The sequence below is a fragment of the Populus euphratica genome, unplaced genomic scaffold (assembly GCF_000495115.2).
Source record: "Populus euphratica unplaced genomic scaffold, PopEup_1.0 scaffold10.1, whole genome shotgun sequence".
Taxonomy (NCBI): Eukaryota; Viridiplantae; Streptophyta; class Magnoliopsida; order Malpighiales; family Salicaceae; genus Populus; species Populus euphratica.
The window spans coordinates 2256027-2277759 of NW_011499856.1; the positions used below are offsets into that span (position 1 = coordinate 2256027).

General features: G+C 35.0%; 4 protein-coding genes across 6 annotated transcripts; all 4 read left to right on the forward strand.

Moving 5' to 3' along the window:
* Positions 1-1436: 1436 nt before the first annotated feature.
* On the forward strand, positions 1437-2514 carry LOC105123438 (putative disease resistance protein RGA3). The gene has a single exon (XM_011023026.1). The coding sequence runs from the start codon at positions 1495-1497 to the stop codon at positions 2497-2499; it is 1005 nt and encodes a 334-aa protein (XP_011021328.1). The 5' UTR covers positions 1437-1494; the 3' UTR covers positions 2500-2514.
* LOC105123437 (putative disease resistance protein RGA1) lies at positions 2478-12923 on the forward strand. The gene is made up of 2 exons (XM_011023025.1): positions 2478-4487; positions 12878-12923. The coding sequence occupies exon 1, from the start codon at positions 2500-2502 to the stop codon at positions 4177-4179; it is 1680 nt and encodes a 559-aa protein (XP_011021327.1). The 5' UTR covers positions 2478-2499; the 3' UTR covers positions 4180-4487; positions 12878-12923.
* On the forward strand, positions 7078-19759 carry LOC105123435 (probable S-adenosylmethionine-dependent methyltransferase At5g37990). The gene is made up of 4 exons (XM_011023024.1): positions 7078-7345; positions 17570-17664; positions 18494-19159; positions 19245-19759. Exons 2-4 carry the CDS (start codon positions 17572-17574, stop codon positions 19590-19592), a joined length of 1107 nt encoding a protein of 368 aa, XP_011021326.1. The 5' UTR covers positions 7078-7345; positions 17570-17571; the 3' UTR covers positions 19593-19759.
* LOC105123434 (putative disease resistance protein RGA3) lies at positions 9350-17566 on the forward strand. Of its 3 annotated transcripts, none has more exons than XM_011023022.1 (2): positions 9350-12946; positions 17362-17566. In XM_011023022.1, the coding sequence occupies exon 1, from the start codon at positions 9596-9598 to the stop codon at positions 12926-12928; it is 3333 nt and encodes a 1110-aa protein (XP_011021324.1). In that variant the 5' UTR covers positions 9350-9595; the 3' UTR covers positions 12929-12946; positions 17362-17566. The 3 variants fall into 3 exon arrangements, 2 of the variants coding, with proteins under 2 accessions (XP_011021324.1, XP_011021325.1); XM_011023023.1 differs by having other exon boundaries at positions 17418-17566; XR_841850.1 differs by lacking the exon at positions 17362-17566 and adding an exon at positions 13082-13178 and having other exon boundaries at positions 9351-13047.
* Positions 19760-21733: the final 1974 nt, after the last annotated feature.

Here is a 21733-nt window from a genome sequence, read left to right on the forward strand (position 1 = left end):
GCTCTAGCTGTATAGCATTTTAAAGTGTATTTTTTAAATATATTAAAATAATATTTTTTTTAAATGATACCAGAACATAAAAAAAAATTAAATACCTTTTAAACTAAAATATAATAGTTTGTGAACATAAAAAAATTATTTTATGACTTTCTATCAGGTTCACATAAAATCATTTCGGCAGCCCCATCATATAGTACCATTTACTTGATTTGAGCTAGCAGATCCCACGTTGCAAGATGCTTTACCTGGGGATGATGTGTTGGCCATCATAAAGATTATTTTTAAAAATAAATATTGATTTTCTCAGTACAATTTAGAGCCTGTTTCGAGCAAATATAATTGCTGACATCCAAAGTTTTGATGAAGATGTAAAAGGTCCATTATTATTATTATTTTTTATTTATACGGGGTGTTCGAGTCAGTTTACGTACACCATGACTAATTCCCACGGCTCACTGAATATCCTGCAAACCTAGTAGACATGTAAGGCATCGCGGGGATGACAGGCGTGCACGCTAGGGCTTGAACCTAGGTGCAGTGAAAGTAGACAAGCCCTTTCCACCGCAAACCCATTATTTTTTTTTATAACTAATCCGTGTTCACATTCCTCGACCATCAAAAATTACTGTATACACATGAATTATACTCATAATCAAAGTAATTAAACCCGTGCCGTTACTAGTTGAATGAATTAACTAATTTGATATTATTTTATTTTAAAATATATTAAAATAATATATACTTTTTTATTTTTAAAAATTGATTTTTAATATTAACATATTAAAATAATTTAAAAATATAAAATATTAATTTTAAACCAGAAAACATTTAAAATTTTTTAAAAGCACTATTTCTACCACTAAAACAAACATTCACTAGGCCAAAAACATCTGGTTTGTCCTCTCTATGATTAAGGATAAAAAAGATTTTTATTGCCGAGTAATCTACACATCAACAATAAATTATAGTACCACTACTGAAAAAAGAAAAAAAGAAAAGGAAAAACACAACTAATTGTCTTAAATTAGATATATAAACCAAAACGAAATTGCCCACGGAGTTTGTATCTATGTTTTCCAAATTTTAATTATCTTCAATCTAAAAATAAAAAAATCATTACACTTTGGATAAAGGTTTAGCCCTTGAAGCCCATGATGTCTTTTGTGGAGCAATATGTTTCTAAGGAGAAACATGCGCCTCAGAAGCCTCATTGTTCTAAGAGGTTGGATACTTGATCAAATAAGCCCACTAAAACCCTTTAACAGATTCATTAGAGCCACCGAAGAATAAATAACTCCTCAAGGTCAACAAAAAGACAGGGAAATGGCTGGCAGAAGCAGCCGCCATCAATAAAATAATTCAAATCCGTAGTCGACTTACCTAGGGATTTTTCACAAACAACGATCTCCCCCCCCCCCCCCCCCCCTCTTTCTTAAAAACGGAGTAAGGTTTTTGTTTTCTCTTCATCAGAATCCACTTGTTTTTCGATTGAAAATGGCTCATAAGGTAAAGAATGTAACGGAAAAGCTTGATGACATTGCCAATGAGAAAAATAAGTTCATACTAACAGAGGGAGTTGGAGAGAACGAAGCTGATAGGTTCGATTGGCGGATAACTAGCTCGCTTGTTAACGAATCAGAAATATTTGGAAGAGACAAGGAAAAAGAAGAGCTGACCAGTTTGTTGCTCGCCAATTCAGATGACCTCTGTGTCTGTGTACCATGTGGCATGGGGGGACTGGGGAAGACAACACTTGCTCAATTAGTCTACAACGATGCAAGTGTAAAAGGGCATTTTGATTTGAGGATATGGGTTTGCGTATCTGTTGATTTCGACATAAGGAGACTATCAAGAGGCATCATAGAGTCCGTTGAAGGCAACCCTTGTACCATTCAAGAGCTGGACACTTTGCAACGACTCCTACAAGAAAAGTTGATTGGAAGGAGGTTTTTGCTTGTGTTGGATGATGTTTGGGATCATTACCATGAAAAATGGAATGAATTGAAAGATGCATTGAGAGTTGGGGCTAGAGGATGTGCTGTTATAATAACAACTCGTCTAAAGCAGGTTGCTGATAAAATGGCTACTATTCCTGTTCACCTAATGGGAAGATTGTCGGAAGATGATTCTTGGCTTCTGTTTGAGCGTCTTGCATTTGGAATGAGAAGAAGCGAGGAGTATGTGCACTTAGAAAGTACTGGAAAGGCGATAGTCGATAAATGCAGTGGCGTTCCTTTAGCTCTAAAGTCACTGGGGAGCTTGATGCGCTTGAAGAGACATGAACAACAGTGGTCATCTATCAAAGAAAGTGAGATTTGGAATCTACCAGACGAAGGTGGCACAATTTTACCTGCCTTGAAGTTAAGTTATAACAACTTGCCACCACATTTGAAACAATGCTTTGGATTTTGCTGTATATTTCCGAAGGATTATGTCATGAAGAAAGACCAGTTAGTAAAGCTATGGATGGCCAACGGATTTATTGATCCTGAAGGGTAAATGGATTTGCATGAGACGGGCTACGAGATTTTTGATGACTTAGTTGGGAGATCATTTTTTCAGGAGGTCAAGGAGGATGGCTTCAGAAACATAACTTGCAAAATGCATGATCTTGTCCATGATCTCGCAAAATTAGTTATGACAGGAGAATGCTGTTTGATCGAGAAGAATAGGAGACCTAGAATTCCTAAGACAGTTCGTCACATAACTTTTCTAGATAGAAGTCTTTGTTATTATGACAAGGACCCTGTGAAAGGGAAATCATTGCGGTCGCTGATTTCCTTTCAGGACGATTACTACCCGAGTGACTCGATTGGTGCTCTTTTTTTAAACATGTCTGCACAAAAGAAACTACGGACGTTGAATTTAAGCAATTTCGGGTTTAGAAAATTGCCAGAGCCGATTGGTAATTTGCAACATCTAAGGTATCTAGACGTCTCTTTTTCTTTGATCCAAAAACTACCTGAATCAATCAGCTCTCTTCAAAACTTGCAGACCCTAAATTTGAGTTACTGCTCTCGGCTTTATATGTTACCAAAAAGGATGAAGGACATGAAAAGTCTCATGTATCTTGACCTCACACGTTGTGATGCGCTTCAATGTATGCCTTCCCGGATGGGACAACTGACTTGTCTGCGAAAGCTTGGCATGTTCATTGTGGGTAAAGAGGCTGGTCATCACATAGGGGAGCTGCAAAGACTGAATTACATTGGGGGTGAATTGAGCATCAAGGATCTAGGTAACGTCCAAGGTGTCACAGATGCACAAAATGCTTACTTGATGAGGAAGACAAATCTTCAATCACTGAGTTTGTCTTGGCGAGAAGACAATAGCAGCAAAATCAGTGAGTCAAACAGTGAAGATGTTCTTTGTGCTCTTGAACCCCATTCTAATATGAAGAAGTTAGAGATAAGCGGATATCGAGGATCCAAATTTCCAGATTGGATGATGGAGTTGCGTCTACCAAACCTAGTGGAGATCTCACTAGAATCGTGCATGAATTGTGAACATCTTCCTCCTTTTGGGAAACTGCGGTTTCTTAAGCATCTTCAATTGAAGAGAATGGACACTGTGAAGTGTATTGGCAGTGAGATGTATGGAGATGGAGAGAATCCATTTCCATCATTAGAGAGGCTGACTTTGGGTCCAATGATGAACTTAGAGGAGTGGGAAACAAATAGCATGGGTGGAAGGGAAATTTTCACTTGCCTTGATGAATTACAGATAAAAAAATGCCCCAAGTTGGTCGAGCTACCAATTATTCCGTCGGTGAAATATTTAACTATTAAGGACTGCACTGTAACTTTGCTGAGGTCTGTTGTGAATATCACTTCTATTACCTACCTTCGAATTGAGGGCTTCGATGAATTAGCTGTTCTTCCTGATGGACTGTTGCAAAACCATACATGCCTTCAAAAGCTGTCAATTACGAAGATGAGAAGCCTAAGGTCGCTGTCAAATCAGCTAAATAACCTATCTTCTCTTAAGCATTTGGGTATTTTTTATTGTCATAAACTTGAAAGCTTGCCAGAAGGTGTCCAGAACCTCACTTCTTTGGAGATCTTAAGTATATATGGAATGCCAAAAATCACTTCACTGTCTGTTTTACCTTCATCTCTTGCTTCCTTGTGGATTCTAAATTGTGAAGAACCTCTCTATCCGAGGGACTGCAATATCTGACAGCACTCAAGGATTTAGAACTTTATAGCTGTGTAAAGTTAAATTCCTTGCCAGAGACTATACGACATCTCACTTCTCTACAATCTCTAACAATCTCTTGTTGTACGGAAGTATCTTGTCTTCCAGATCAGATACGGCATCTCACATCTCTTTCAAGATTGCGCATCCGTGGATGCTCTAATTTGATGTCTTTGCCAGAAGGGATAAGGAATCTCGAAATGCTCAGAGAGTTGGTAATTAATGATTGTCCAAACTTGGAGAGACGGTGCAAGAAAGAAAAAGGAAAGGACTGGCCTAAGATAGCTCACATCCCTACTCTTAAGGCTCTAGGCGCGAGGATGCGCCAATAAAAGCACATTGCCTAGAATTCGGCAGCGATGGACAGCGGCAGCCTTGCATAGACAGAAACAAATTCGGCAGGCAGCGTGCAATGGTCTATGCGAGTCGTTGAGCTTGCGACTTGGTATGAACTTGGGGGCTTAGGTGATGGACCTTCTAAGTCAGCAGCTGACGCAGCAGAATAGGCAGTTGAGACTGCCATGCGGATAGACAGAATATGGCTGTATCATGGGGGCAAAATGTGGGGAAGTGGCAGCTGAGTGGGGAAGGAAGTGCTCCACTATGTAAGCCACTAAGTTAATGGGAGAGTAAGTGCCCCACTATGCCCCGAAAATGAGGGATCATGGGGAGTAAGTGCCCTATTATGACCTGAAAATAGGGATTATGGGTGAGCCTAGCAACTCACACTTGTTTATAAATAGGCTGTCAAGCCTCTGCTGTGTAGGATGCGATTTTGTGCATAACACACACACTTGTATTGTGTAATCCTTTGTTGATGAGATAAATAAAGGTTGAGAGTTATTCTTGTAAACTTGTGTGCTTGCTTGTGTTTGTTCCTTTTATACGACTTGACAATTGTGGAAACTTTGTTGGGTGAGCGAAACACATAGTCGTAGGAAACACGAGCGAAAAAGGGAGGCAAGGCTGAGTTTAGTTGGGACTAGACTGCCGCATTGGGTTGAATTTTATTGCGAAAAATTTAACCCCGTGACATTTACTATCATCATTAATAACCAACTAGTACAATCCTCGGAGACCTAAAGAATATATGATTTCTCGGTGCTTGTTGGGACTTCATTGGGCTAATGTTATTGTGTATAGTCTTTTTTCACCAAGTCATAATGGTTGTGGTGATCAAATAAAATGTAAAATTGTCATAAGATTTTAGGGATGGTAACCAGTTTTAGATGAATAAGCGGTGTCTGAGGAATTCTATTTTTCTTCAGTGTTGTTTTGTGCTTATTTACAGCCTATTATTGCTCAATAAAATTATGAATCTGATTTGAAAATTGATTTAGTAGATATACTGCTATAATATAAATAAACTTCTTTTGTATCAATCCATGGCTTTTGTGATTTTCACTTGAGCTTCTAATGGTGTAAGCAGGCAGGCAGGCAATGCCCACTGAGGAATCTTCAAAATCAAGAGAGCCTGAACTTTGCTGCATATAATACAAATATGTTTGAATTGATTGAAGAAGCATTGCATCGCAGGGGAAACTCGCAGATTATGTATCCAAATGTATATTTAGGATCTGCAATGCAGAATATGCTGTGAATTTTTGTTGCTTAAACTTCACAATGAAGTTCATCTTGGAGTTTGATTAGACTCTTTCTTTTTCTTTTTTCTTTTTATAGTGGTCTCAAGCCCAACAGTATTATTATTGAACAAAAGGGATGCTTAAAAAGATAATCTTGGTCTAGAGCTGATATTTGGTATTCTGAGCCACTATTTCACAAACCAAGTATTATTTTGAGCTGAGATTTTATTGCCAGCAAGTACTTTGCCAGGTTCCTTTTTGCCATCTGCTAGAATGATTCATATGTTTTGTCCTTCAAAGATTTCATGTGTTCCCCTTGTTAATTGGGAAATAATGGTCACTTAGAGTGAACTAATTTCGACCAAATAATGGTAATTTATATTTATTTTCTCGGTAACTTAATGTATAATTTCATATAATTGTGTTTCTTCATTTAATTTTACCAATTGTGAATTTCTTTTAGAGCAGAATTTCTCTTACTGTTCCAACCCATGCAGACTAGGAAGCTTGAAGATTCCTAGAGAACAGTATCGTAAAGGAGTTCCATCAGAGGAATGCAGTTGATGGAATGTACTTTGATGGAGCTGAGATGATGAGTTTGAATTCATAAAACATGTATTGTCGATGATCTCTGGCTTCTCTGTAATGGTAATAACTACTGTGTTTATATCTCATTGGAAAACTAGCTAGCTAGATTATGGCTGCTTGTAGGCAGAGCAGTAAGGCTATCATGGGTGAATATTGTGGCTTGTAGTCTCCATCCCATTGTAAATCTGCCTATCTACTTTGGGAAGTATAGTATCTGACCATAACTGCTGGTATATATTTGATTATGGAGATGATGATTAATATGGTTATTAAAATTGAAATTTTTTCATGATTTCATAATCATTTACATGCTTGTTAAAGAAATTATGAGATTTTTTTTTTAAAAAAAAATCTCATAGGAAATTTAGCTAGAATATGCCTGCTGAAGAAGCTGAAAGAGGGGAATCACCTTCCTTGTTGGCTCGCACCACGTCAGCTTGAACTAGAAATGGTATTCTGGGGTTGGCACGAACTGAGCCGGGCAATTTTTGTCCTAACCAATAGTTATATGAAGATGACAGTATCTCTATACTATGTTATAATTTTAATGTCTTTACAATTTACCACTAGTACGATGAGATCAATTTTATATGAAGATAAGGAAATATTTATTATAATATGAAGTATGATACAAACAGCCTACAAATATATATATATATGTTTTTTTTTCTTAAAGGCGTTGAAAGTTCACCAACTCTGCTTACTTGCTTGGGTTTAATCAGTATTGTTTGGTTCTAGTCTTCTTTTCCATATATATCCTGCAGGCATGATTCGGAGCCTTTGCAAGTCTTTAGGCATCGTTTTTGCTGCCTCTTTGTAGCCTTCTCTGAATCTTGCTCTCTGTTGTTTCAATCCTCTCGCCCTTCTCGGAAAACCGGAGATAGCATTGGAAAACAAATCGCTATATGTCTACCGTTCTGTTGAATTAGAGGTAGACCTACCAGAGGAAGCAAAGCCCGCGTCAGTTTGAAAGACAGATGGCAACTGAAGAGATCAAAGAAATGCCAAAATCATGGGCCATGGTTGGTGGAGAAGGACCTCAAAGCTATACTCAAAATTCCTCCTATCAGGTGAATGTTCTTCCCCTTATAATAATAATAGCAATACTGAAACACTTTGGCTTGGGAGGCAGAGCAGCCTCTTTTTTTTACTTCGGTTTTTTTTTTCGGTTTTATTATTTGATGTTGAGTTGATTGGAGTTTCATTTTAATGATTTGTTGTTTATGCAGTCATTACAATTGTAATTGTCTTGGAGCTCAATTTCACAAAGAATAATTTGTGAAAAATTAAAAATAAAAGGATTGAAATTATATCACATAAAGATTAAGAGGTACTTTTTTAAAAAATTGTCAGTTCTATTTTCACAAATTTCTTTAGGTTTTGGCAAAAATTATTTTTTGGTTCCTTGAGTTAGGAGAATAAAGGGTTCAATTCAAAAATTTATTTATTTTTATTTTAGTTTTGAAGTTTTAGATCAGACTTCAAATTATAGTCGATAGAGAAAAAAGTTGACAAACATGTACTTTTTAGAACAAAACTTGATGTTATTGGTATTAAAAAGTAATATTTAACAAGAAAAATTCTAATTAAACCTAAACTAGCACACCATAAAACTGTATCAAATTCATCTGAATGCATGATAGAGGAGATGCTCTTAAAATCATTTTAGTAGGAGATTTAGTTTTGATCAATATATTAAATAGTTAAAAAACACATTTTGTTTTTGAATAAAAAATATTTAATGTGTCTAAATCTCAACAATTGTTCCAAACTTTCTACATCCGAACATTTCTTCGAAGTAACCAGCTTAAGTCGAACAATGTTGCTTTAACACTCAAGACAAGACTAGCATTTACCAAAAGAAGATGAAATTAAACTAAAATGAGCACCGATTTCATGTGATACTCTCACTTTCCCTGAGTTTTCGATGTATTTTCTCAAAGTGGGGATACCCTTATCCCCCTTTTTATATCATAAATCAGCTTTAATTGTGGATATATATATATATATATATATATATATATATATATAATGATTATATATATATATATATATATGTCCACAACAATGAGATAGTGTACAAGTCTTTGTCGGTGTTGGTCACCTTTATAGCAAATCCACCGAAAAAATGTTGCAGCTCATCGTTTTATGCAAACCGGGAGACAGGAGTGAAATAGTTTTCTATGCTTTTCAAGGATACGTTTATCTTAAAAAAAAAATATTGGTTTAATCAGGACAATTTATAGCCTGTTTTGAGCAAATGCAATTGCTGGCATACAAAGTTTTGATGAAGATGTAAAAGGTCAATTATTATTTTTACAATTAATCCATGTTTGTGTGTTTCGACCGCAGGAGCACTAGATGTGCTTGTATTATCGGTTGAAATTTATGGAATATACATGAATTTATGTGTGTCGAGTAATCTATAAATCAACAATAAATTATACTCCCACTACTAAAAAAAAAAGAAAAAAAAAAAGAACACAACAAGTTGTCTTAAATTAGATATATAAACCAAAACATAATTGCCCACGGAGTTTGTATCTATTTTTTCCAAATTTTAATTATCTTCGATCTAAAAAAAAATAAAATAAAAACTATTTCCCTTTGTATTAAAGTTCAGCAACCATCTAGGTGGTGGCCAAGTGGTAAGAACTTGGGATCAAGGGGTTTGCTCCCTCTGTGGTTTCAGGTTCGAGTTCTTAGTTGCTCATATGATGGCCACTGGAGGCTTACATAGTCGTTAACTTCAGGGCCCGTGGGATTAATCATGATGCGCGCAAACTAGCCCGGACACACACGTTAATCTAAAAAAAATTCAGCCCTTCCATGATGTTTTCTTGGAGCAAGATGTTTCTACAGGAAAAAATGGGCCTTAGAAGCCTCATTGTTCTAAGAGGAGGTTGGATATTTCACCAAATAAGCCTACTGAAACCCGTTGACAGATTCATTAGAGCCACCAAAGAATAAATAATTCCTTCAGGTCCACAAAAAGACAGTGAAATGGCTGGCAGAAGAAGCCGCCATCAATAATTCACACCCAATAGCCTATTTGCCTACGGATTTCTCACAAACAAGGATCTCTCCCTCCCTCCCTCCCAGCTTAGCTCTCTCCCCTGTACTCTCTTCACCACCATTTCTTGCTTTACTTCCATTTCCTACTTGCTTCTTGTTGCTAATTAAGACCCACAATTTAAATTTCCCGCAAATAGAAAACGAAAAAAGCTATGGCTGACGCCGTTACTTCTGCACTTGTTAGCACCGTCTTGGGGAACTTGAACACGCTTGTGCTTGAAGAGCTTGGACTTGTTTTTGGCGTCCAGACCGAGTTTGAGAAACTCAAGCGCACCTTCATGACGGTTCAAGCTGTCCTCAAGGATGCTGAGGAGAAGCAGTGGAAAGATGAGGCCATCAGGACTTGGCTGAAGCACCTCAAAGATGCTGCCTATGATGCTGATGATGTGCTGGATGAGTTCGCTATTGAAGCTCAGAGGCGCAGACAGCGAGGGGGTCTTAAAAACGGAGTAAGGTTTTTGTTTTCTCTTCATCAGAATCCACTTGTTTTTCGATTGAAAATGGCTCATAAGGTAAAGAATGTAACGGAAAAGCTTGATGACATTGCCAATGAGAAAAATAAGTTCATACTAACAGAGGGAGTTGGAGAGAACGAAGCTGATAGGTTCGATTGGCGGATAACTAGCTCGCTTGTTAACGAATCAGAAATATTTGGAAGAGACAAGGAAAAAGAAGAGCTGACCAGTTTGTTGCTCGCCAATTCAGATGACCTCTCTGTATGTGCAATATGTGGCATGGGGGGGCTGGGGAAGACAACACTTGCTCAATTAGTCTACAACGATGCAAGTGTAAAAGGGCATTTTGATTTGAGGATATGGGTTTGCGTATCTGTTGATTTCGACATAAGGAGACTATCAAGAGGCATCATAGAGTCCGTTGAAGGCAACCCTTGTACCATTCAAGAGCTGGACACTTTGCAACGACTCCTACAAGAAAAGTTGATTGGAAGGAGGTTTTTGCTTGTGTTGGATGATGTTTGGGATCATTACCATGAAAAATGGAATGAATTGAAAGATGCATTGAGAGTTGGGGCTAGAGGATGTGCTGTTATAATAACAACTCGTCTAAAGCAGGTTGCTGATAAAATGGCTACTATTCCTGTTCACCTAATGGGAAGATTGTCGGAAGATGATTCCTGGCTTCTGTTTGAGCGACTTGCATTTGGAATGAGAAGAAGGGAGGAGTATGTGCACTTAGAAAGTATTGGTAAGGCGATAGTCCATAAGTGCAGTGGTGTTCCTTTAGCTCTAAAGGCAGTGGGGAGCTTCATGCGCTTCAAGAGAAATGAACGAGAGTGGTTATCTGTCAAAGAAAGTGAGATTTGGAATCTACCAGACGAAGGTGGCACTATTAAAGCTGCCTTGAAGTTGAGTTATAACAATTTGCCGCCCCATTTAAAGCAATGCTTTGGATTTTGTTGTATGTTTCCGAAGGATCATGTCATGGAGAAAGACCAATTAGTAAAGCTCTGGATGGCCAACGGATTTATTGATCCTGAAGGGCAAATGGATTTGCATGAGACGGGTTACGAGACTTTTGATGACTTGGTTGGGAGATCATTTTTTCTGGAGGTCAAGGAGGATGGCTTGGGAAACATAACTTGCAAAATGCATGATCTTATCCATGATCTCGCAAAATCAGTTATGACAGGAGAATGCTGTTTGATCGAGAAGAATAGGAGACCTAGAATTCCGCAGACGGTTCGTCATATAACTTTTCTTGATAGAAGTCTTTGTTATTATTATGACAAGGCCCTTGTCAAAGGGAAATCATTGCGGTCGCTGATTAACATTCAGGAAAATCACTTCCCGAGGGAACACACTGGTGTTGCTCCTTTACTCAAGGTGTCTGCACAAAAGAAACTACGGACGTTGGATTTAAGCAATTTCGAGTTTGAAAAATTGCCAGAGCCGATTGGTAATTTGCAACATCTAAGGTATCTAGACGTCTCCAACTCTTCGATCCAAAAACTACCTGAATCAATCAGTTCTCTTCAAAACTTGCAGACCCTAAATTTGAGTTACTGCTCTCTTCTTCGTATGCTACCAAAAAGGATGAAGGACATGAAAAGTCTCATGTATCTTGACCTCACACGTTGTGATGCGCTTCAATGTATGCCTTCAGGGATGGGACAACTGACTTGTCTGCGAAAGCTTGGCATGTTCATTGTGGGTAAAGAGGCTGGTCATCACATAGGGGAGCTGCAAAGACTGAATTACATTGGGGGTGAATTGAGCATCAAGGATCTAGGTAACGTCCAAGGTGTCACAGATGCACAAAATGCTTACTTGATGAGGAAGACAAATCTTCAATCACTGAGTTTGTCTTGGCGAGAAGACAATAGCAGCAAAATCAGTGAGTCAAACAGTGAAGATGTTCTTTGTGCTCTCGAACCCCATTCTAATATGAAGAAGTTAGAGATAAGCGGATATCGAGGATCCAAATTTCCAGATTGGATGATGGAGTTGCGTCTACCAAACCTAGTGGAGATCTCACTAGAATCGTGCATGAATTGTGAACATCTTCCTCCTTTTGGGAAACTGCGGTTTCTTAAGCATCTTCAATTGAAGAGAATGGACACTGTGAAGTGTATTGGCAGTGAGATGTATGGAGATGGAGAGAATCCATTTCCATCATTAAAGAGGCTGACTTTGGGTCAAATGATGAACTTAGAGGAGTGGGAAACAAATAGCATGGGTGGAAGGGAAATTTTCACTTGCCTTGATGAATTACAGATCAGAAAATGCCCCAAGTTGGTCGAGTTACCAATTATTCCGTCGGTGAAATATTTAACGATTGAGGACTGCGCTGTAACTTTGCTGAAGTCAGTTGTGAATTTCACTTCGATTACCTCCCTTCTAATTGCGGGCTTCGATGAATTGGCAGTTCTTCCTGATGGACTGTTGCAAAACCATACGTGTCTTCAATGCTTGTTATTTGAGGGGATGGGAAGCCTTAGGTCGCTGTCAAATCAGCTAGATAACCTATCTTCTCTTAAGACTTTGAGTTTTATGTTCTGTGAGAAACTTGAAAGCTTGCCAGAAGGTGTTCAGAACCTCAATTCCTTGGAGATGTTAGGTATTTGTGGAATGATGCCAAAAATGACTACACTGCCTGGTTTACCTTCGTCTCTTGCTGGGTTGCACATTGTAGGTGGTCTAGAACTTACCTCTATATCCGAGGGACTGCAACATCTGACAGCACTCAAGGACTTGTATCTTGCTGGATGTGTGAAGTTAAATTCCTTGCCAGAGAGTATCCAATATCTCACATCCCTTTCAAGATTGATTATCAGAGGATGCTTTAATTTGATGTCTTTGCCAGAAGGGATAAGGAATCTCGAAATGCTCAGAGTGTTGGCAATTGCAGAGTGTCCCAATTTGGAAAGACGGTGCAAGAGAGAAAAAGGAAAGGACTGGCCTAAGATAGCTCACATCCCTACCATCATCATTAATGACCAGCTAATACAGTCCCCGGAGACCTGAAGAAAATATGATTGCTTAGTACGTGTTGGGACTTCATTTGTCTAATATCCTCATGTAAAATCTGGAATATTTATTCACCAAGTACTAATAGCTGTGGTGATCAAATAAAATGTAAAATTGTTATAAGATCTTAGGGATAGCAACCAGTTTTAGATGAATAAGCCGCAGATGAGGAATTCTATTTCTCTTCTTTGTTGTTTTGTGCTTACTTGCAATCTATTATTGCTGAATAAAATTATGAATATAATTTGAAGATTGGTTTTAGTAAATATACTGCTATATATGATGTAAACAAACCTCTTTTATATCAATTCCTGGCTTTTGTGATTTTCAATTAAATTTCTAATGGTGTAAGCAGGGCAGGCATGCAATGTCCACTGAGGAATCTTCAAAATCAAGAGAGCCTGAAATTCATGTAAAATATTATTTTAATATATTTTAAAAAAATATTTTGAAAAAAGTTAGTACCCCTCCTAGAACCCCCCAGAAAATTATGCTTTTTGTGGCTAACTCTAGTTTGAAACATGGTTGGCCATCTAAGTAAATAGACAAGTTTTTTTAAAAATTATTTTTTATTTTTTATTAAAAATTAAATTTAATACCAACATATCAAAATAATTTTAAAAAATTAATTTTTTTAAAATACAAAAATGAGGCACTTAATGAACACCAGGAAGAATATAAATGTTTTATGAATTTCTTAATATTACGTTCACATAATATCGTTTCGGCAGCCCCATCATATGATACCATTTACTTGATTTGAGCCAGGAGATCCCATGTTACAAGATGCTTTGCCTGGGGATGATGTGTTGGCCATCATAAACATTATTTTTTAAAATAAATATTGATTTTATCAGTACAATTTAGAGCCTGTTTCGAGCAAATGTAATTGCTGGCATACAAAGTTTTGATGAAGATGTAAAAGGTCCATTATTTTTTTTATTTTTTTTACAATTAATCCATGTTTATGTTTTTCGACCACAGGAGCACTAGATCTGCTTGTATCATCCGTTGAAATTTATTCCATACAGATGAATTCCACTCATAATCAAAGTAATTATACCCGACAAATAACCTAATTACGGTTGGGTAGTTTAACTGAGATGAATCTAATTATAAATTTGATAAATTAATTTAGATTGATTTAGTTAATTTAAGTTAATTAAAATGATACCATTCTATTTGAAAAAAAAAACACATTTAAACTTGATTTTTATTTGATTGAATTGATCAAATATATATTATGCATTTTAAATTGATTTTTTAAAAAAACTTGATTGGGTGAGGAATTGGGTTAGCAACGTCATTAATAACAGTACTCCCCTCCCCACAATAATTAATAATTTTTATATTAACTTACGAGTCATTAGTCGATTCTTCCTTTTGAATAATTTTACAAATATACAAGATGAGCTTGTAATGGGGTAAGCAGGGCAGGCCGACAATGTCCAATCTTCAAAATCCAGAGAGCATGAACTTCGCTGCATATAACACTGTTAAAATAATTCAATTAATATAAAATAAATATCAACAGAAAAAAAGCTAGAATTCTGCTTTGTTGATCTGTAAAAAAAATACATGATTTAACCGGAATACAAAAAGCTTATATATATATATTAAGCTGAAAATACTATTTTACTCTTAATAAATAAAACAAAATAAATATATTATTTAATATCTTTCTTTAAACTCATAATGCAACAATTACAAGTATTAAAAGCTTGCCAACTAGAAAATAAAAATGAGAAATGAAATGTGACTTGATAAAAAAATATATAATCTGTAAGGAAAAAAAAAACAAAAGGTAAAGTAATGATGTTTTGCTCAAGATGATGACGAGTAATATGACAATCAATTTCAATGTGTTTAGTTCATTCATGAAAAATCGAGTTGTGAGCAATTTGAATATAACTCTGGTTATCACAATACATATGATTAAAATGAGAGAGTGAAACTTCCATATCCTCAAGTAATCAATGTAACCAAATAACCTCTTTAATAGTAGATTCTATAACACGATATCTTGCTTTGGTTGAGGATTGAGAAACAATAGATTATTTCTTGCTCTTTCAAGAAATAAAAGAATCACCTAAAAAGATGTAGAAATTAGTAGCTGATTTGTGATCTGTGAGATCATTGTTATGATCGGCATTAGAATAGGTACACAACTTTTAAAAAAAGATGGATGTAAGTAAAAGATTCTGAAAAACTATACCACAAAGATATCGTAAAATACAAAGAACAGCTGCCTAATGAACACTAGTAGGAGAAGCAACAAACTGACTAATAATATGAATAACATGTGTAATATTTAGACAAGTAATTGTGAGGTACATCAAGCTTCCAATAATATAACTATATAAAGTAGGATATGTCAAAGGTAAATCATTAAAAAAAATATCTTGCATTAACTTCAATGAGAGTGTTTGGAATCTTGTTATTAGTAAATCAAGCCCGTTTAAGAAAATCTGCAACATATTTTGACTAAAAATAAAGGTAATTTCTAGGTATGTAAGCTACTTCAAAAACTATGTTTGAAATCAAGGTTCGTTCTATAAAATTAGCTCCGATATCATATTAAAATAATTCAATTAACATAAAATAAATACGAATATAAAAGAGAAGGAGGTTAGAATTCTCCTTTGTTGATTTGTAAAAAATTCATAATTTAACTTAAATACAAATAATTTATATATAGATTAAGTTAAAAATATTATTTTATTTTTTATAAATAAATAAAAAAAAGATAAATGTATTTTTAACAAACACAAATATGTTTGCATTGATGGAAGCATTGCATCGCAGGGGAAACTCGCACATGATGCATCAATGTGCATTTAGGATCTGCAATCCAGAATATGAATCTTGAACGTTTTGAAAGTTGTAGCATGTTGCCACAAGAAATCAGTTTTACATAGGTGCGAATGATCCTTGCTGTGAGTTTTTGTTGCTTACACTTCACAATGAAGTTCATCTTGGAGTTTGATTAGGCTCTTTTTTTTTTCTTTTTCCTTTTTTTATAGTGGTCTCAAGCCCAACAGTATAATTATTGAACAAAAGGGATGCTTAAAAAGATAATCTTGGTCTAGAGCTGATATTTGGTGTTCTGAGCCCACTATTTCACAAACCGAGAAAAAAAAGAGTATTATTTAGAGTTGGAATTTTATTGCCAATTGTAAAAAGCAAGTGCTAGAATGATTTATATGTCTAGTCCTTCAAAGATTTCATGTGTTTCACTTGTTATTTGGGAAATAATGGTAACCTAGAGTGGACTAATTTCGACCAAATAATGGTAATTTATGCTTACTTTCTCGGTAACTTAATGTATAATTTCATTTAATTGTGTTTCTTCATTGAATTCTAGCGACTGTGAATTTCTGTGAGAGCAGATTTTCTCTTCCTGTCCCAACCAATGTAGACTAGGAAGCTTGAAGATTCCTCGAGAACAGTATAGTAAAGGAGTTTCATCAGAGTAATGCAGTTGATGGAATGTACTCTGATGGAGTTGAGATGATGAGTTTGAATTCATAAAACATGTATTGTCGATGATCTTTGGCTTCTCTGTAATGGTAATAATCACTGTGTTTATATCTCATCGGAAAACTAACTAGCTAGATTATGGCTGCTTGTAGGCAGAGCAGTAAGGCTGTCAAGGGTGAATATTGTGGCTTGTAGTCTTCTTCCCATTGTAAATCTGCCCGTCTACTTTGAGAAGTACAGTATCTGACCATACCTGCGGGTATATATTTGATTATAGTGATGATGATTATTATGGTTATTAAAATTAAATTTTTTAAAATGATTTCATAATCATTTACATGCTTGTTAAGGAAATTATGAGATTTATTTTTTAAACAAAAACTACGTGAAAATTAGCTAGAATATACCTGCTAGCCTAGAAGTTGAAAGGGAAGAATCACCTTCTTTGTTGGCTCCAACTACAAGTGTATTTGAAAATATAGTTATGATTAATTTTTATTTAAAAATATATTAAAATAATATTTTTTTATTTTTTAAAAATTATTTTTGATATCAATATTTTAAAATGATTTAAAAACACTTAAAAAATATTAATTTAAAATAAAGTAAATAATTAAAAAAATTAAAATTTTTTAAAAATATTTTTAAAATATAAAAACAAATAGAATCTACATCAGCTTGAATTAGAAAGGTTTTCCAGGGATGGCACCAACTGAGCCAGGCAATTTTTGTCCTAGCTAATATTTATATGAAGATGACCAGTATCTCCAATTTTATATGAAGATGAGGGAATATTTATTATAATATAAAATATAATACAAACAGCCACTATACACATATATACATAGTTTTGTTAAAGGCGTTGAAAGCTCACCTACTCTGCTTGCTTGCTTGCTTGGGTTAGTCAGTGTTGTTTGGTTCAAGTCTTCTTTTCCATATATATCCTGCAGGCATGATTCGGAGCCTTTGCAAGTCTTTAGGCATCGTTTTTGCTGCCTCTTTGTAGCCTTCTCTGAATCTTGCTCTCTGTTGTTTCAATCCTCTCGCCCTTCTCGGAAAACCGGAGATAGCATCGGAAACAAATTGCTATAAGTCTACCGTTCTGTTGAATTAGAGGCAGACCTGCCAGTGGAAGCAAAGCCTGCATCAGATTGAAAGAGATGGCAACTGAAGAGATCAAAGAAATGCCAAAATCATGGGCCATGGTTGGTGGAGAAGGACCTCAAAGCTATACTCAAAATTCCTCCTATCAGGTGCATATTCTTCCCCTTCTAATGATAATAGCAATACTAAAACACTTATGGCTTGTGAGGCAAAACAGCCTCTCTTTTTTTGTTTTGTACTTAGATTTTTTTTTTCAGTTTTATTATTTGATGCTGAGTGATTGAAGTTTCATGTTAACACTTTGTTTTTATTTATCTTTTATGTGGTCATTACAATTTTTATTTTATTTCATAAAAAAGATATAATTTGATTGTTCGTAAAGAATTGAATGCCTTTTTTTTTATTTAAAAAAATCAATATCAAGTATCAGTTTATCTTTCTTTTTTGTTTTTGATCATCAATTTTTTATTTTATTTTAATTAGATCCTTTAAGGTTGGGTTGATTGGAAGATAAGGTTGATGATTTATTTTGGTTTGATTTTTATATAGTTATCTTGGTATAAAAAAAACTTGTAATTGTTTTGGCGCTCAATTTCATAAAGAATAATATATTTTATTATTTGTAAAAAATTAAAAATATAGGGATTGAAATTATATGACATAAAAATTTAGAGGTGCTTTAAAAAAAATGCGTGACAGTTCCATTTCCACAAATTTCTTCTTTGGGTTTTGGAAAAAATCATTTTTGGTCCCTTGAGTTTGGAGAATAAAGAGTTCAATTCAAAAATTTATTTTTCTTGCATTTTAGTCCTTGAATTTTAAGGTTGACCGGCTCCTTCCAAAAAGTTCCTCGGAACTTTAATTTTTTTTCCTGCTCAATTCTCTTTTGGCGTAGCTCGCGGCGAAGCGTAAACATCCTATCTAGTCTAAATAAACTAATTCTTTACACGCCTATAATGCATCTGCTTATTGCAACAGAAAGGAGTGGTGGATGCTTCGAAGGAAATGGTGACTGAAGGCATCAAAGACAAGCTTGATTTTAAAAGCCTTGGTTTTGACTCATCGAACGACACATTTCGAATAGCAGATTTTGGTTGTTCTGTTGGACCCAATACATTTTTTGCTGTGGAAAACATCATAAAAGCTGTGAAGTATAAACACCATGCCCAGTTCAATAACTCTCCTCCCTTAGCATTCCAAGTTTTCTTCAACGATGTTCCAACCAATGATTTCAACACTCTCTTCAAAACCCTCCATTCCAATAGAAAATACTTTGCTGCTGGACTGCCCGGTACTTTCTACGGCCGCCTCCTCCCCAAGTCCACACTGCATTTCGCGTACTCTTCATATTGCTTACAGTGGCTCTCCAAGGTCCCAAAAGAAGTTGTAGACAGCAAGTCTCCTGCATGGAACAAGGGCAGCATCCAATGTGATGGTCTCAAAAAAGAAGTCACCAAGGCATATTCAGCTCAGTTCCAGAGTGACATGAACACCTTTTTGAATGCTAGAGCACAAGAAATTGTGGGTGGAGGATTGATGGTGATTATAATGGCCGGCCTTCCTGAAGGGATCTTTATGTCTCAGGCAGGAGTTGGAATGTACTATGATCTTCTCGGATCATGCCTCGTCGACATGGCTAAATTGGTAGAATTATTCTCTCTCTAACTGATTTGAAGCAGAACCCTAGTAACTATACTCTTTGACATATGCTGATCGTTCTTCTTTGTAGGGAGTGATTAGTGAAGAAAAGGTGGACTCGTTCAACTTGCCTCTGTACTATTCTTCTTCTACGGAGATTGAAGAAATCATAAAAGTAAACGGGAATTTCAGTATTGAGATAATGGACTCCTTGAGTCATCAGATTTGGCAAACGTCAAAGAAATCCAATATCAAAGTTTCTGTTTCAGGGGGCAGAGCTGTTTTTCAGGGTCTTGTGGAAGAACACTTTGGAAGTGAAGTTGTAGAAAAAATATTTGAGCATTTTGCTAAGAAGCTTGCTGACAATTTCTCTATCTTCGATGGCGCAGCCCATGAACACATCGACCATTTCATCCTGCTCAGGCGTAACGTTAATTGAGACCACAGTTATGTGCTCGCTATTCCCTTGGATTGGAATGCTGGAGATGTTCAACTTCATATCAAATAATGAAGTGTGCAACTCATGCTGGAGATGTTCAACTTCATATCAAATAATTTGGATTCCATTTCTATGCTATTTCGATCTCATTTCTTAATTTGCTTCAATTCCTTCTTTCAGAAGGTTAGAACTAACATCACGGTTTCACTTTTCGGAAAAGCTTATGCACTAAACTTTCTCTCAAGTTCATGTTCATTATATCAAATTTGAAACTATAGAACTTTGAAGACAGCGATAAAATATGTTTGTCTAGATGGAGTGATAAGTATTTAAACGAGATCACAAATTAATGAATTTGAAAGCCAAATCACTCGTTAGGAAAGAAGAATGAAACTCATTTAAGAAGGATAAAGTTGTAAAAACAAATCAATTTAAATTATTACAAATAAAATAATAACAATCAAAGGAATAAGAAATAAATTTACAAATAAAATTAAAGAGAAATGAAATTGAAAATGAATTTTAAAATTTTAAATTATTCCAAATAAAATAAATAATAATTAAAAAACAATGACCAAATTTAAAAAATAACAAATTGAAGAGGTTTTTTTTTTTAATTTTCAAGAGGCAAAAATAGAAATTAAAAAGGAAAAAAAATGTTGCATATATAAATTGACTATCCATTGGCTACGCACATTGCCTCATTATAAAGTGTATGTCAAAACTAATCAAACAACTCCATAGAAGGTAATGTTTAGTCATTATATGGCCTTACATGTGCTGTATGAAAAGCACAAGGCGGCCCACACATTAACTCGTGCATTACTCGTATTAATATTCTTTTTTAAATAATATTTATATTTTTAAGATTATAAAGCCACCCTTCTATCAATTTGATAATTACATGAAAAAAAAACCTAAATAAAAAGACAAAAGTACCATTGCTCCTAAGTTTAAAAAAAATTTATTTTTTAAGGGTAGTTAGGCGTAATAAACATCACATACACCACCTAAAAAACACAAGCAGCGTCTATTTACTAACATGTGTCAAGCACACACCAACCACTTTTGAGTTAAAATAATAATTTATATATATTAAAAAAATAAAATTGCCTCTAGATCCATATGAGAATAACAAAAGAATATAGAAAAATACATAAAGTGTCCTTATATCCATAGTTAAGGAATATTATTTCTAGAGGCATTTAAGTAATTAAGTTTTACAAAGAAAAAAAAGAAGATGAAAAACCCAAAAAACCCTTGAAACTATGAAATTTTTTTTGTAAGGGTCATTTAGTAATTACTCGTAGATAAACATATGAAATTACCAATTACCACCTTCTTTAATGTAATTATTAATAAGTGATGTGGGACAATAAATAATAAAAATTAAAGTAGAAAAAGAAAGAAGCTTTTAAATAAGAAGCTAAGAAGAGAAAGTAAAGAAAGAGAAGATAGGGGATTGGAGATATATAAAGTCTGCAATATTTTATTAATCATCAAAAATTGCTTAACATTTAGAAAAGTGGGGTATAAATACTCAAAACCCTAACTAAAACAAGTGATTGGGCTTATGACACATTAAATAAAATACCCAACAATAATTAAATCAAACCCAACAAATAAAGTTAAATTAATAAACCTCAACTAAAAATTCATATTAATTAAACCCAAAAACATAAGTTAAAGTTCAATCTCTTAATTGTTTGGGCTATCCTCCATCGTCTATGATTATATGCGTGCATAAATAATATTTCGAGTTTGGTGTCCCCACCAATTCTCTCGGGGTTGGAAGAACTCGACCTTGTCAAGTATAGGTCAAAGCGACTTCAATAATGCTCTCAAAGTTAAAGATCAAGCTGTTGTGATGTCTTTCTGATAATCCAAGTATAGTCTGAATCTGGTCATCAAGCTCATATACTAGGATTTGTTAAAGTTCACCATCCCTGGTAAAAACAACTTGTGTATTCAAAGTAACATTAATATGTTCCTTTTGTACTAAAGAAATGGATAATGAGATAGAGGTATCAAAAGAAGCATTAAGCATTGGTTGTATTTTATAAATACTGAGGTCTTTTATATTAAAAGTAGAATTAATATTAAAATTTAATGGCAATTTAATGATATAATTATTTAATTTA

Coding starts and splice junctions, on each gene's coding strand:
- LOC105123438 (XM_011023026.1), top strand. CDS start 1,495: ATGGCTCATAAGGTAAAGAATGTAACGGAAAAGCTTGATGACATTGCC.
- LOC105123437 (XM_011023025.1), top strand. CDS start 2,500: ATGGATTTGCATGAGACGGGCTACGAGATTTTTGATGACTTAGTTGGG.
- LOC105123434 (XM_011023022.1), top strand. CDS start 9,596: ATGGCTGACGCCGTTACTTCTGCACTTGTTAGCACCGTCTTGGGGAAC.
- LOC105123435 (XM_011023024.1), top strand. CDS start 17,572: ATGGCAACTGAAGAGATCAAAGAAATGCCAAAATCATGGGCCATGGTT. Junction 17,665..18,493: donor CTCAAAATTCCTCCTATCAG/GTGCATATTCTT, acceptor TTATTGCAACAG/AAAGGAGTGGTGGATGCTTC. Junction 19,160..19,244: donor TCGTCGACATGGCTAAATTG/GTAGAATTATTC, acceptor TCTTCTTTGTAG/GGAGTGATTAGTGAAGAAAA.